At 35.2% G+C, this 16,090-nt stretch overlaps 2 protein-coding genes across 2 annotated transcripts; both read left to right on the top strand.

Moving 5' to 3' along the window:
• Positions 1 to 4,288: 4,288 nt before the first annotated feature.
• LOC131602717 (ABA-responsive protein ABR18-like) lies at positions 4,289 to 5,021 on the top strand. The gene has a single exon (XM_058874892.1). The coding sequence runs from the start codon at positions 4,381 to 4,383 to the stop codon at positions 4,855 to 4,857; it is 477 nt and encodes a 158-aa protein (XP_058730875.1). The 5' UTR covers positions 4,289 to 4,380; the 3' UTR covers positions 4,858 to 5,021.
• Positions 5,022 to 12,637: 7,616 nt separating this feature from the next.
• LOC131602705 (ABA-responsive protein ABR18-like) lies at positions 12,638 to 13,403 on the top strand. Its single transcript, XM_058874880.1, has one exon. It carries the CDS (start codon positions 12,731 to 12,733, stop codon positions 13,205 to 13,207), a length of 477 nt encoding a protein of 158 aa, XP_058730863.1. The 5' UTR covers positions 12,638 to 12,730; the 3' UTR covers positions 13,208 to 13,403.
• The last annotated feature ends 2,687 nt before the right edge of the window (positions 13,404 to 16,090 follow it).

Below are 16,090 nucleotides of genomic sequence, written 5' to 3'. Positions count from 1 at the left end.
TAGATAATATGTTGTGGATTGATGTTTAGGCAATATTTTGAGCATTGCTCTTTTAAGAATGCAAGGTAGAGATTCATTGTTGTAGCTGTGTAACATATTCCCTCAGTTTTTATTAAAAAAATAGAGGGGAAACATATTTTCTTTTTTAAATAGAATAAAATAAAATATGTAAGTCTCTTGGTTTTAGAAGAACACCGAGGTGAATAATATTTATTTTAATTTTTTTAAAACATTACATTGTATACACAAAATACTTAAAAAAAATCCAGATTCATCATCATCAGTTTTACAATTCCAAATTTTGTTGCATATATCCTTTCAAAGGTAGAACAATTTTATTTGTTTAACCGGGAAGCAAGAATGATTTTTTGCACTTGCAATCTATCATAGGGAACTTTTCCAACATTCTTTAACAGAGAGTAGTTCCAAAAATACAACATCAACACCATTATTTGATATAGATTGCAAGGGAAGAAAAAAATATTTTGTTCGAAGATAGAAGAATATTAATTTCAATCTATCCCAAAGAATGATGCGTATTAGTTTGGGGACAGAAATATCTAAGTTAAGATTATGATAAAATGTGTTTTACAATTGTTTTAATAGGAAATTCATATTATTTTATCCCTCGGTATTGAGAAAACCGAAGAGATAGAATTTTTTTCTCTTATAAGCAAATAAAAACATAAATTGAAATAACTGTGATTCGAAGCATGTTCTGAGTTTTTTTCTCCTCAGTTATATTAAAAACCAAGGGAATATTTTTTTTTTATTTTTATAAAAAAATAAAACATGGTGCGCCTTGGCATAATACCTCGATTTTTTTGGATGAGGTAAAAGTTTTGTCATGAAATGTATTATTCGTAGTAGTGGTTCCAATCGCGGGGAAAACATTGATTTTTTTATAATACATAATTTTTATTTTGATCTGTATATTGTTGAAGCAGGCATAGCGGAAAGCAATAAAAGATTTGGAAATATTCATCCAGGATTTATCGTGTCCACAGAGAAGGTGAAATGTCATTCAATAGCTTATATGATTTCGAGCTTGGGTTTGAATGAACTAAAGGTAAAAAGATATAGACAGGAAAAAAGAACACATTCTTAGGAGAGAAATAACTTATCAGGCATGCAAATATACTCACTCGTCACTAACTTAAACTTATCGACCAGTTATACTCAACCTACGGTACTCGTCTATGTCATGGCAGGTTGTGTATATGTAGATGTACTATTGTGTAATCCTGACATAAAGGAAGTTGGCATCCCATATTGGGGTTGCTCCCTCCAAGGCCTAAAGTTTTCGAACCCTGGTGGCCTAGGGGTCGTAGGTTGGGCTTGATTTCCAATATATGTCAATACAATCCCAGTTTGTGTATTCGAAGGAATCTCTGTCGTACTTACAAAGATAGGCATGGTTGTCGAATTGCTTGCGGGTATGGACCCTGTGGACGTGGGCATAGATCATGTGGACGTGGGCATGGCCTGTGAACCAGCGATTGTAGTTGATGCATTCGTCGAACTCTTAACGACTGTGTCTAATCCTTGTGGAGGATTTTGTCCCCCTCCATCATTGGTAGTATTAACCATCTTTCTGGTATACATTCTTTTGGGTATTGGTTGGTTGTTGTTGGTTGTTGTTGGTTGTCTTACCACTCCTAAGGTTTATACAATAATGGCAAAGACAAATTCACAAAAAAAACAATAGAGACCCAAATTTGAAGAAAAATAAAATCAACTACGTGTGATTAGACACTTTGACACGGTCCCACCGGGCGTGCCAATTTGTTTACTAGTGATTTCTGACAAATAACTGCTAGTCTTTCAAACTCTACGTTTTTGTAACTTACAGGATCGAGTAGATTGATTCCAGGACATGTGTCTCGGTGCTTTTACAATCTGAATCATAGTTAAATATCATTTTTGACTTATGAATGGTAATAAGATTTTTCTATGGTTATGATTATCTAAAGATGCTAAAGTTCGACTATGAATTCTAATTAGAACTAAAAGGAAATGGATTTAAATATTTTAGGAATATAAAGGATAACAATAGAAAGGTTTGACAGAAATGTAAAGATCTGACTCGAAATGAAAAAGAATATGAAAGTATTTAAAGTAACTTGTATTTGAGAAACGCAAAATAACTCATGTTCTTACATATACATTATCAGCAAACTCTTTTCTCTCGCTCTAGTACTTCAAGTATTTAAGTGATTTTTGTACAAAATATGAATACCCCCTGAATCCTAACATCTAAAACTCCTATTTAAACTAATTCAACCCTAACGGTCTTGCTATAGAATTACGCCATGTTCGACGTTTTCAAATGCGTAAATCCTAATGCTTCCACGCGTCCTTCTAGCGAAGACAAATTAGTTTGAATTTTAAACTTTTCCCACTCGAAACTTTGAAATTATCCAACGTGACTGTCGAAGCGCTCTTCCAAATATTTTGCAATATTTCTTATCCTTTGGATTCTAGACTCCACTTCGACGCGTCAAACTAAAAACTCATAAATGGCCTTATGAAGCCATATCTCATACCTTCTTGTACAACATGATTTTCTCAAATTCAATTTAACTAAATGTCGAAATCTCCATCTAACAGCTTGCTGAAAGCCTGTCGAAGTCATTCCTTATAGAAGGAAGTGTTGGACACGGACTTAGAAATATTTACTAAGTTTTGTAGTTGGCTCGACAAAGAAGAGAAGTGTTCGACAGGGAAGTTGAGTTTGAAAGAAGACGTAACTGCCTTTCATCCTTATCCGTTTTATTAGAAGACGCGTGGAGCTTCAGGGCGAAAGGAAATCACACCGAGCAAAATGTGGCATGTTCTAAGCGAAAGTCCTTTGAAAGCGGTTATGTTCGATTTAGTGTGTGTGTGTGTGTGTGTGTGTATATATATATATATATATATATATATATATATATATATATATATATATATATATATATATGTGTGTGTGTGTGTGTGTGTGTGAGTCTTAGCGTTAAACTAAAGTGTGTTCATCCACTTTGTACAAATCTCACTTAAAACTCAAAGTATCTGCGTATTGAGAAAAGAGTCTTCTGAGAATGTATGTGTAAACACTTTTTTTTTAAAATTTTTTTTAGAGTTTATATAACTTGTCATTTCCGGAATTTCACATACTTGCAATTTACTTTTAATTGCCTTTACTTTGTTTTCTTAACAAGTTTACAATATTGCTATAAAGAATTACTTAGATCAAAACAAACATTTTAATAAGAACATGAACATAGTCGAAATGTTCTTCATTTTCAATAATAGAGTTTAAAATAAAAAACACATACCTTAGGATCAATCTAATCGATTTTGTGTGTAACCAAAAACTTTTGTTTTTGGAAGACTAACATTTTTTTACCAAATTTTCAGGTTAAACATTACCATCAGTTGGAGAAGGAAATGAAAACTGTTTATCTTGGACATTGAAGATTTCTTAAACATTACCACCCCTATCAAAGATTGAAAAAGACTTTTAATGGATGTCAAGAGTATAAAATTGTCCCAAAGACCTTAACTGAATAACATTACCGCTCATTTCTAATTCTGAACCAATCATATATAATAAGAGAAAGGCTAATCATACACTAAATGTTGACAACTACACCGTAGTTGTCTACGGTTTTGTATGTTTATCATGTATAATAATTATATTTTATTTATTTCTCATGCAAACAAATACATAATCATGCTGCAATTCATAGGGTGTAAGATACGGTGTATGTTTTTCTAGTGTCAAAATAGCAAGGCTCGTATAATAAATACAAAAATTAAAGATTTATAATATTAATCCATAAATAAAACATATTTCATCCTCTATAAAATAAACATATTTAATTTTAAAATTTAAAGTTTAATTTTTCTTCTTCTCGATCTTTAGTACCACTTCAATATAATAAACTTATACAAAATAAATAAATTCTATTTGTATATAAATTTTATTATATTGAAGTTTAATTTTAAATATAAATAAATAGTTTTGTTTTTTGAAAGGGGTAAAATAAATCAGTCCACATTGAACGCCACCGCATTGGTATGTTTCTCCTGTTTATTATATTTGTTTGTAGTTCATCATTTAACTCACGAGATTGGATGTAAACAAACAGTATACTATTGTTGAATTTGATCCGTCGAACTTCTTTGAATTGGAATGCTCCTATCATAAAAGTCTGACAACTTTTTCAACAAATTCACACATGGAGCAGCGGGATAAATTCAGGTCGGCATACAAGGCTGAGTGCCTATAAATACAAACCTTTCCTATGCTCATCATACACACCAACATACATACATACTTACTTACTATCTTCTTCTTCTTCTCAAACTCTTCTTTACAACTTCATATCAATAAGCATTATGGGTGTTTTCACATATGAGAATGATACCACTTCTACCGTGGCACCTCCTAAGTTATTCAAAGCTGTGGTTCATGATGCTGATGTCATCGTTCCTAAGGTTGTTGATTCTATCAAGACTGTTGAAATCGTTGAAGGAAATGGTGGCCCTGGAACCGTCAAGAAGATCACTTTCGTTGACGGAGGACAAACCTTGTATGTGTTGCACAAAATTGAAGCTATTGATGATGCAAAGTTTAAATATAATTACAGTATAGTTGGAGGATTTGGTATATCAGACATAGTTGAGAAGATATCATTTGAGGCCAAATTGGTTGAAGGTCCAAATGGAGGATCTATTGGGAAGATGACTGTCAAATATCATACCAAAGGAGATGCTAAGCCCATCGAAAAGGAAGTTGAGCAAGGTAAGGCTAAGAGTGATGCTCTTTTCAAAGCCATTGAAGGTTACGTTTTGGCAAATCCTAATTACAACTGAGACTATCATTACTGTCCTTTTCTAGCTTTGTTGCTGTCTACTTAATACAAGTTATCTTTTAATGTACTAATAAAGTGTCTGTTCTTTTTGCTTCTGAACTTTGAGGTTTGGTATCTTTGTATTATTTCATCTATCAATAATCAAAAGCTTAATGCATAATGAAAGCATATCCCATATAATATATTTACTATTGAATTAAGTAACTTTGAAAAGTTTATAATCATCTCATATAGCTAGCTTTGTTACTGCCCTTATAATTTTTTCTAGAAAATATGATTGAGGGAATGGTTGTGCTTAACTGCATAAGGCCCATAAGTGTTAAGGTGTCGATATGATTCATGAAGGGGATAAGATGATGTCTTCCTTCCTTCTCTTTTTTTCTCAGTATGCCCACCAACTAGGCTTTCTTCTACAATTTAAAATGAATGTTTTTTTTCTTTCTGAAGTATCGTTAAACCAAGATGTAGGATTTTGAGGTCTCTTGTGGATTTCATTCCAACTTGTCTCTTTCTTAAGAATCCTCATATGATATTATTAGAGATATAGGAAATAGTTATGAGTGAGTATTTGTAAACTATGAAGCACAAACACCTTTCGAATAGATGTGTCGCGGTGTCCGAAATTTATATGATACCCGAACCACACGTGTAAAAATCAAATAAGTGTTTGAAAACTCAGACAATTGTTTTTAAATTTTTTTCCTCTGTTTCAACACATTTTTAATCAGTATCGATGCTCATATGACATTCATACAATACGTGTCCGATAATTTAAAAAAAATTTCTTTACAAAATTCTGTTTTTCTTTTCCTCACACTTTATAGATTTTCTAGACAAATCTCAGACTTGATTAAAAGGGTTAAACATGTATTAAAGCATATCAATGAAGAATCAAAGACATTAATTTTGATTATAATATTTTTACTCTTTTTGATATTAGATAAATAAATGAATCTTAAATACTATGAGATATATAACATTGTCGGTGTCCTACATTTTTGACATATCGGTGTCAGAGATTCTGTGTCCATGTCGTGTTGCGGTGTCCATGTTTCATAGTTAGTTACTAGTCTGTTAATAACTACAAATAGCCAGCCTATAGTCAAATGTAATAACTGTTGTGAATTCAATGCCAAGAACAAAGTATAAAACAAGGAAGAATAAATGACAAGGAAGAAGAGGAACACAATAATTGGTTATAACTGCTATTCTTTTACTTTCTCTTAAAACAAGATTACAAGTTTACAAGAATAACAAATAACCTCTCTCACCCTAAATTAGGATTTGCAGCTTAGCAATGATGAGAGACTAGTATGCTATTTATAATAAAACCTAACATACTAACTAATGGGCTTTTTCCACAAGGCCCATTACACAAGCCAACTTAATAAACAAGCTAACTTAACAAATTAGGGTTTAAACACTAAAACCTAATTTAACATGCTAACAACCCGAGCATCTTCGACACAAGCGTGTGAACAACCTTCGACTTCATACTTAATCCTGTCGAACCAAGAAGCTACCCTTCGACCATACTAGAGTTCGATCCAATATCTCACAAATCTCCACCTTGGATCTAACTCTACAACATAAAGGGAACAAACTAGCTTTCTTCATGCAGCTTTATCAACTGTATACAGTGGAAAAACTTGCAACTCGGCAATGTCTTGGTGATCATATCAGCAGCATTGTCTTCAGTCGAAACCTTCAGCACTTGGACTTCTCCACGCTCGATTAATCCTCTGACGAAATGCAGCCTCACATCAATGTGCTTAGTTCGCTCATGATAGGATGAGTTCTTCGACAGGTGTATTGCACTTTGACTATCACATTTAACAGTGATACCTCGACCTTGAAGTTTCAGCTCCTTCGCAAAACCTTCAAGCCACAATGCTTCTTTCATAGCTTCAGTTAAGGCAATATACTCCGCTTCAGTGGTTGATAGGGCAACAACCTTCTAAAGTGTTGCTTTCCAACTAATTGCAATGCCAAACATAGTAAAAACATATCCAGAAATAGATTTTCTGGAATCCATACAACCTGCATAATCAGAGTCGACATATCCTTCTATTACTGCTTTACTATCTTCACCCAAGGCTCCACCATAAATTAGGACTCTATTCAGAGACCCATTTATGTACCTTAAAATCCACTTCAATGCTTGCCAGTGAGCCTTTCCAGGATTCGCCATGTACCAGCTTACAAGACTTACTGCGTATGCTATGTCGGGTCTAGTACAGACCATAACATACATCAAAGAACCGACTATATTAGCATATGGGATGCTATTCATATAGGCTCTTTCGACATCAGTACTGGGACACTGATCAATACTCAGCTTGAATTGAGGGTTTGTTGGAGTCACAACTGGCTTCGAATTCGACATACCAAACTTTTCGAGAATCTTCCGTAGATATGCCTCTTGAGATAAGCATAACTTCGACTTCTTTCTATCTCTTCGAATGTCAATTCCAAGAATTCTGGAAGCAGCTCCCAGATCCTTCATATCGAACTCCTTATTGAGTTCAGTCTTCACCCTCGTCACATCTTCAACATTGTTGCTTGCTATGAGAATATCATCCACATAAAGCAACAAAATAACAAATGAATTACCAGGTCAAAATCTAAAGTAAACGCAGTGGTCGAACTGACTTCTAATGAAACTTATGCGTGCCATGAACTTGTCGAATCTCCTATTCCACTGTCGAGGAGATTGTTTCAGCCCATACAAAGATCTCTTTAACTTGCACACGTAATCTTCCTTCCCCTTTTCGACATACCCTTCAGGTTGCCTCATCAGGATCGTTTCATCTAGATCACCATACAAGAACGCAGTCTTCACATCCATCTGTTCCAGTTCAAGATCGAACTGTGCCACCATGGCAAGTAACATTCGAATGGACCTATGCTTCACAACAGGAGAAAACACATCATTGAAGTCGACACCTTCTTTCTGAGTGAAACTCCTTGCAACTAACCTTGCCTTGTATCTTTTCGACGTCACTCCTTCAATTCCTTCCTTAACTTTGAAAATCCATTTACAGCTGACTAACCTTGCCCCAGCAGGTTTCTTGATCAGTTCCCAAGTAGGATTATCATGAAGAGATTTCATCTCATCATCCATGGCCTTCAGCCATTCAGTCTTATTTCGACTTCTCATAAATTCCTTGTAGTCTCTAGGTTCTTCGTCTAGAACCTCACTTGCAGAGATTAAGGCATAAGCTATAAGATCTGCATACCCAAGCCTCTGAGGTTCCTTTATGACTCTTCTCGACCTATCTCTCGACAATAGGTAGTCATCGTCAGTTTCCTCAACTTTCTCAGCATCTTCTGCTTCTTCTTCGACTTCATCAGGGATATGCAATTCAGCATCAACATGCTCCACCTCAACATGAATCTTTACCTGTTCCAACTCTTCGTCAGATGTTTCTGTATTTTGACCAACATCATCAGTTTTCTTAAAAGCCATTTCAGCTTCATTGAAAACTACATCTCGACTGGTGATACACCTCCTGTGACCTGGCTCTAGGCACCATAGCCTATAAGCTTTGACTCCTTCAGGGTATCCCATGAACATGCATTTCAGAGCTCTAGGTTCGACCTTGTCTTGCCTAATGTGAGCATAGGCTACGCAGCCAAATATTCTCAGTTTGTCAAGATCTGGTGGATGTCCCGACCAAACTTCTTCAGGTGTCTTCATATCTAACGTTGTCGAAGGACATCTGTTTATCAGATATGTTGCTGTCGAAACAGCCTCAGCCCAGAGCACCTTCTTTAACCCCGCACTAGTCAACATGCATCTCACTCTCTCCAAAATAGTTCGATTAAACCTTTCAGCCAAACCATTTTGCTGTGGAGTACCTACAGTAGTTCTGTGTCTTGCAATACCAGAGGCAGCACAAAAACTGTCGAATGCCTCATTGAAAAATTCAAGGCCATTGTCGGTTCTCAACCTCTTGACCTTTCTGCCAGTCTGATTTTCTACAAGAGTCTTCCAACTTTTGAAATTCTCAAAAGTTTTATCCTTAGTCTTCTGGATGAATACCCATAACTTCCTGGAATAATCATCAACTAGGGATAGAAAATACCTTGCTCCTGAATGTGATGGACACCTTGCAGGCCCCCAAAGATTAGCATGGATGTAGTCGAGGGATCCATGTGTTCTTTGTTTGCCTTTGTTGAACTTCACTCTGCAAGATTCTCCAAGTACACAGGATTCACAAAACTTCAACTTTCCGACTTTGTCTCCACCAAGCAGATTTTGTTTCCCTAATTCGACCAGACCCCTTTCACTGACATGGCCCAATCTCATGTGCCAGATTTCTGTCTTCGACAAAGGTTTCGTGGATGCAACATTTGTCGAACCACTTACAACTTCAGCCTCAAGGGTATACAAGCCTTATTTCTTCACGCCTCGCAAGACTTCCTTCGAACCCTTCATGACTCTTAGGATACTTTTCTCTCCTTGGAAAACATATCCTTTCTTGTCGAATTCACCAAGAGAAAGCAGATTTCTCTTCAAGTCAGGAACATACCTGACTTCAGTCAACAACCTTATTGACTCATCATGGAGCTTGAATCTCACAGATCCAACACCTGCAATCTTGCAACCCTTGTTGTTTCCCAGCAATACTGATCCACCATCTTGATCACATAATTCCTCGAACAAGTCTTTGTTTGGAGTCATGTGCCAAGTGCAACCTGAATCTATAATCCACTCCTTCTTAGAGTCACTGCTTGAAACCACAAGAACATCAGATGATTCGAAATCATCTTGAACAATGGCTGCATTGCCATTATCCTTACCTCCATGATATTTCAGGCGTTCAGGGCACACATTTCTTGTGTGACCCTCCTTCTTACAATGATAGCATCAAATTCCAAATGCTTCGCCACTGTAAGACTTCGACTGGCTTTTGCCCTTCTTCTTGTCAAACTTACCATCCTTTCGTAAGAGTTTTCCTTTAACGGCCAAACCTTCGCCAACAGTCGAAGGTTTATGCCCCTTTCGTTAGTTCAAGTCCTTAGAATACAGGGCTGATTGAACTTCTTCAAAGGTCAGGGACTCCCTTCCATACAAGAGAGTTTCTTTGAAGTGAGCATGTGATCGAGGCAAAGAACACAATAGTAACAGCGCTTGATCTTCATCATCGATCTTCACATCAATATTTTCAAGATCAAGAATCAGCTTGTTGAACATATCCAACTGCTCAGCCAACACTTTATCTTCAATCATCTTGAATGAATACAAAGCTTGCTTCAGGTAGAGTCGATTTACCAGCGATTTGGTCATATACAAACTTTCAAGTTTCACCCATAACTCTGATGCCGTCGTCTCCTTTGATACCTGCCGGAGAACCTTATCACCAAGGCTCAACAAAATTGCGCTGTGTGCTTTCTCGATCATATTCGTCTTCTCCGCTGCCGTCAATTCTGCATTCATGGCTGCCTCTCCCTTCAACGCTTCCAAGCAACCCTGCTGAACCAGTAGGGCTTTCATCTTCAAGCGCCACAGACCGAAATCATTCACTCCGGTGAAATTTTCAATCTCATACTTTGTTGAAGGCATCTTCTCCATGCTCACCGCACCAATTTGTTGTGAATTCAATGCCAAGAACAAAGTATAAAACAAGAATAAAGGACAAGGAAGAAGAGGAACACAATAATTGGTTATAACTGCTATTCTTTTACTTTCTCTTAAAACAAGATTACAAGTTTACAAGAATAACAAATAACCTCTCTCACCCTAAATTAGGATTTACAGCTTAGCAATGATGAGAGACTAGTATGCTATTTATAATAAAACCTAACATACTAATTAATGGGCTTTTTCCACAAGGCCCATTATACAAGCCAACTTAATAAACAAGCTAACTTAACAAATTAGGGTTTAAACACTAAAACCTAATTTAACATGCTAACAACCCTAGCATCTTCGACACAAGCGTGTGAACAACCTTCGACTTCATGCTTAATCCTGTCGAACCAAGAAGCTACCCTTCGACCATACTAGAGTTCGATCCAATATCTCACAATAACTTTATACTCATTTGTAATATTTTATCTTGATCAATACAATGAGTTTGAAGCTTTTACCTTCCACCTTTTATGGATGTCATGTTTTCTAACATGGTATGAGAGTTAATCTGGTATCCACCTTGAACAATTTTTCCGCTGCATTTTCTCGTTCTTGTTCTAATTTTCTTTCCCTTTTCTCAATTCATTTACTTCAGTTTCCTTTGGTGTATGTCCTTGATTCTTCTTCTTGTTATCATATAGACGTTTCAATTTCTTGATTCTTAGTACTGGAAAAGAAATTTCTCAATCTTTTCTTTCCCCTATGGTTACTATCATTGCAAGTGTAATTTTCTCAATCTTTTCTTTCCCCTATGGCCAACACCAAGTTCTTTTATCGCTTAATAAAAAACATTTCCAAATCTTTTTCTTAATAAAAAGGGACAAAAAAGACTAGTTAGGCGTATACTCCTCTTTTCCCCGATATTCGAATATCTGTTGTATATATTGTTAGAAAATTAATTTAAACCGAATGGAATCGAGGCTAGAATCGTGAACGAAATCACTTTCCTTATAAGTATTTCAAGCACTCTCAATATGTCTTAGAGTTGGAACGCAGGAATACCCAGGATAATTCAGCCTTTTATCGAGTTTGCGTAAGACCGACGAAAACTCGGATGTAGCGAAGATTGTCTGGAATTTTAGTGAATATGATAGGCTTGTTAGATATACAATTTTGTTATTTTTTCTGAATCCAGAATGAGGTTTTTATAGGCCACTTTAGTATTGTTTCATAAGGTAGCGACCCTTCGTGAAACAATTCATTTTTCCAAAAGTTACAATGCTTGGCCTATTGCAACCTTTATCAAGAGTTGCATGTTTTCATTCTGCAACACTTCACGAAGTGTTGCCTATTTCTGATTCAAATTACAAATTGCCTATTGCAACACTTCACGAAGTGTTGCCTATTTTCATATTCAAAATACAATCTTCACATAGATATTTTTCTTGTCATTTTGGAACACACCCATGGTGATTAAATATTATTAAGTATTAGTAATTTCCAACATATATTGCATTTTGAGTACTCATCTCCCTCTCAAAACATAATAATACGATTGAATCTAATTCATTCCCATTCGGACGAAAAAGGACTAGTTAGACATATGTCTCTCTTTTCTTCGAATACTTGGGTGTTGTATAACTTGCATTTCTAGTATATCTTGCATTTTGAGTACTCTTCTCCCTCTCAAAACATAATAATACGATTGAATCTAATTCATTTCCATTCAGACGGAAAAAGACTAGTTAGACATATGTCCCTTTTTTCTTCGAGTACTTGGATACTTGTTGTATAACTTGCATTTCTAGTACTAGTCTCCCGCAAGGGATTTTAATTAGATTCATCTCAAATATTTTTCGCAACAAAAGGAATGAAAAAGAATAATGATAAAGGAGTTTCGAAGGGCATAAAATAATTTAGCATCTTTCTCCTGGTTATTGTTTATTTATTTATGAATGTCATTTAATTCACAATATTGGAGGCAAACAAACAGAACACAAATGTTGAAATTGATTATTATCTAGAAGCATGAAATAAAAGTGTGTCGTGTGTATATAATAATAGAAAAATAAAAACAATGGGCCACAAATTGTGACGGTGAGTCAACAAATTCACGCCAACAGCCAGGGGAATAAATTGAGTAGGCAAAGAAGGCAGAGTGCTTATAAATAGAGAGCTTACTATGCTGATAAGTCACACAAACCAACATACACACTAATACTATACATACTATCTTCTTCTCAAACATCTCTCTACTTTACAACTTCATTTTCATATTACCAAATCAATAAGCATTATGGGTATTTTCACATATGAGAATGATACCACTTCTACCGTTGCACCTGCTAAGTTATTCAAAGCTGTGGTGCATGATGCTGATGTCATTGTTCCTAAGGTTGTTGATTCCATCAAAACTGTTGAAATCGTTGAAGGAAATGGTGGTCCTGGCACCGTCAAGAAGATCACTTTTGTTGAAGGAGGACAAACCTTGTATGTGTTGCACAAAATTGAAGGTATTGATGATGCCAAGTTTAAATATAATTACAGTATAGTTGGAGGATTTGGTATATCAGACATAGTTGAGAAGATATCATTTGAGGCCAAATTGGTTGAAGGTCCAAATGGAGGATCAGTTGGGAAGACGATTGTTAAATATCACACCAAAGAAGATGCTAAGCCCATTGAAAAGGAAGTTGAAGAAGGCAAGGCTAAAGGTGATGCTCTTTTCAAAGCCATTGAAGGTTACCTTTTGGCCAATCCAAATTACAACTGATGATATAATACAATCATCACTGTCCTTTATAGCCTTGTTGTTGTCTTCTTAATACAAGTGAGTAGCTTTCAATGTAATAATGTGTTCTGCTGTCTTGTTTGTTACTTTTGCTTTTGAATTTTGAGGTTTGGTTTGGTACTTTGTAATTTGTATCTCACTTTATCAATAATCGACAACTTAATAGTTTTTGGAGAAATCTCCTATAAAAATTCACCTATCTTCTGTCTATATATCATATATGATTTGAAAGTCGTGCTGTTTTAAGGATTTTTGGCTGTAAGGATTTAGTGGTTCATGTAGTTATTTTGGGACAAGTGAATTTCTATGATAGCAGCATATGAAAAGATTGGATGAGTTTGAATCTAGTTGAAAATAGTAACATCTTCATTTCTCATTATTAAGTTGATAAGTTTGGTGTAGAAACTTTGTTGTATAGTATGGTTAATTTGGATAAACTCCTACTGTGTGCAATTGAATTTTGAATTTTCACTGTGAATACAACTTTTTTCTCTATACTTTGTTATCATCAAAACTTAAGAATTGTAGATGTAGAACCAAACTTGTTTGAACAAACTCCCCTTTTTTTGATGATAATAAACACAAATATTTTGATGAACAATTTTTACTTAACAAATAATCAAATTAAAATCAGAGTGAGGTTTTCAAGCCCCCCTGAGTTTAAGCACAATAATCTCAAAAAAATCAATAAGCACATCAATCTCACACATTAATCCACATAACTGTTAAATGTTTGGGATTTAGCATAGGATAAAAATGAATCAAAATCATCTCTTGTTATTCGTTTAATCGTTTCTCCACCTTTGTCATCAATAAAAAATAGATAGATAAAACTGGAAAAAATACTAATATTAATTGAAAATGACAAGAAACACTTCATTAATCAGTCCAAATTACAGAGTAACTACTGAAAGGAGTAAAGATAACATGTAAAAAGATAGTTCAGAGGAGAGATTGGTGGAGATAAGAAGGGAAAAGAAATCTCTATAGGATAAATAAGTGGTGATAAGAAGGGAACATGGTAACGAGTAAAGGGTCAGCTCTAGACTAAATCTTTCTAGACTTTCGTCTCTGGCCATCAGAGCTTTTAGCACCATCATGCTTCAAGCCCTAAGAGGTCAAAAGAGCATCAGTTAAGTCCGGTTTTTGCACCTTTTTAACTATTCCTACCCGAGAGAAAAGTTCTTAAAGAACATGTCCATAAGGAGTGAAGAAATATGTTTACTAGCGAGAAGCCATGATCTTTGACTTCATGAAGTTAAAGATGGTGAGAGGTAGGTTAACTTCAACCCTTGTTTGTAGGAAGTACAATAGATGATTGTCATCATGAGTGAGCAAGTCCAAATCCTTTTCTCTTGGCAAAAAAATTACTACCAGCAACTGATGCCAGAATTTTTCCATGGGAGTGAGAGTAGAGGTATTTACGGGTTTCTCATGACTCACATAGAGACGTTTGAGAATGTAAGAGATGAAGGGTCATCTCTTCTAAACTACTCAATGAAAAAAACATTCCCTTCACATTTCATTTTTATTAATAAGTGTTGGAGTAATGATGATTGGGAACCCAAAGACCTCAGACTGAATTTCAGAAGCATACTAACTAATTTGCTTAATGGAAGCATTCACCTAGAATTCTTTGACAAGAATTGGATAAATGGGTCCATAGAGCATGCCAAAGTAGTTTTCCCATAGTTGAAAGGAGACAATTCTTTAAAGATTAAACCCTTGTTCCTTTAGTTCTTCAAAGTCGACAAAGTTTTCATTGATAGTGAACAAGAGGTTTTCAACACCATTGAATGTTCTGGAAGACATCCTTAGTTTATGGTTAACTGATTTGAAAGGAGAAATAATAATTTTTAAAGAAGGTTTGAAAAAACAGAGTAGGATATGAGGCGTGAATAGTGGATATGGTGTTTAAATAGAATGGAGAAGAGGAAGTGTAAGAGATTTGAACGAATCAAAGTTCATGGTTGAAATGGAAGAGAACTCAAATGACACCTCGAAAACAAAAAAAAACTTTTACAACACGACACATTTGATAGAGATGATCATTGCTATCCTAGAGAATTAATGATATAGGGGGCGCCAAAAATTTGATTTTATTATACCAAGGAATAACTCCGAAAATTCATTCAAGCGTTTTTTTATGGCTTAAAGCGATAGTGGGACAACTGTCTCACTTCTTAACCACAACAATAATGCTTGATTTTAACCATTAATGTGACTCTGATTCCAGAAGACATAAATTTCCAGAGGTGTTCTAAATTAGAACCTTCTAACTTCAGAGGGCTAATTGATTCTGAGTCAAATTTCTCAGAATCACATTTTAACCATCCAGAGGCTACACATACTGAGATTTATCATTTAATCAGGACAATTTTCCGTTTTCAAATTCCTCAAAATAAAAACAAACACTACTACAAAACGCGTTAACAACAACGCCATGATCACGACGATTCTTCACTACACCAAGATGACATCTCTAAAATAAGGCGATACCATATTATTTATGTTTTTTATTAAAAATTAATTGTATGTAACAACAGTTGAGCAGCCAACCGTGGTAAAACCGTCAAGCTTTCATGGGTTTGAACCTCAGCGCAATCATATATATTATTCCTTTAATGTTAAGACGCGCATTTTCTTTTTTAAATTTTTTTATATAAAAAATTTAAAGCGAAATGACTACGATTGGTACAGTCCAACGTTGTGATATATGTATGATAAATAAAGACTTATCAATACGGTTGGTAGATAACCATTGTGAAATAATTTACCCATATATAAGCGAATTAACTCTCACTTATTGACAGTAGTGTCGTTTCCTTCACAATGGAACCCTAGCATCCATTTTTTCTCTTCTTC

This window comes from Vicia villosa, linkage group LG1 (genome assembly GCF_029867415.1).
Source record: "Vicia villosa cultivar HV-30 ecotype Madison, WI linkage group LG1, Vvil1.0, whole genome shotgun sequence".
NCBI classification, from domain to species: domain Eukaryota; kingdom Viridiplantae; phylum Streptophyta; class Magnoliopsida; order Fabales; family Fabaceae; genus Vicia; species Vicia villosa.
This window is presented reverse-complemented; position numbering and strand designations above follow the sequence as displayed.

Bases quoted from the DNA above. Each gene is read 5' to 3' on its own strand.
- LOC131602717 (XM_058874892.1), top strand. From the start codon at position 4,381: ATGGGTGTTTTCACATATGAGAATGATACCACTTCTACCGTGGCACCT.
- LOC131602705 (XM_058874880.1), top strand. From the start codon at position 12,731: ATGGGTATTTTCACATATGAGAATGATACCACTTCTACCGTTGCACCT.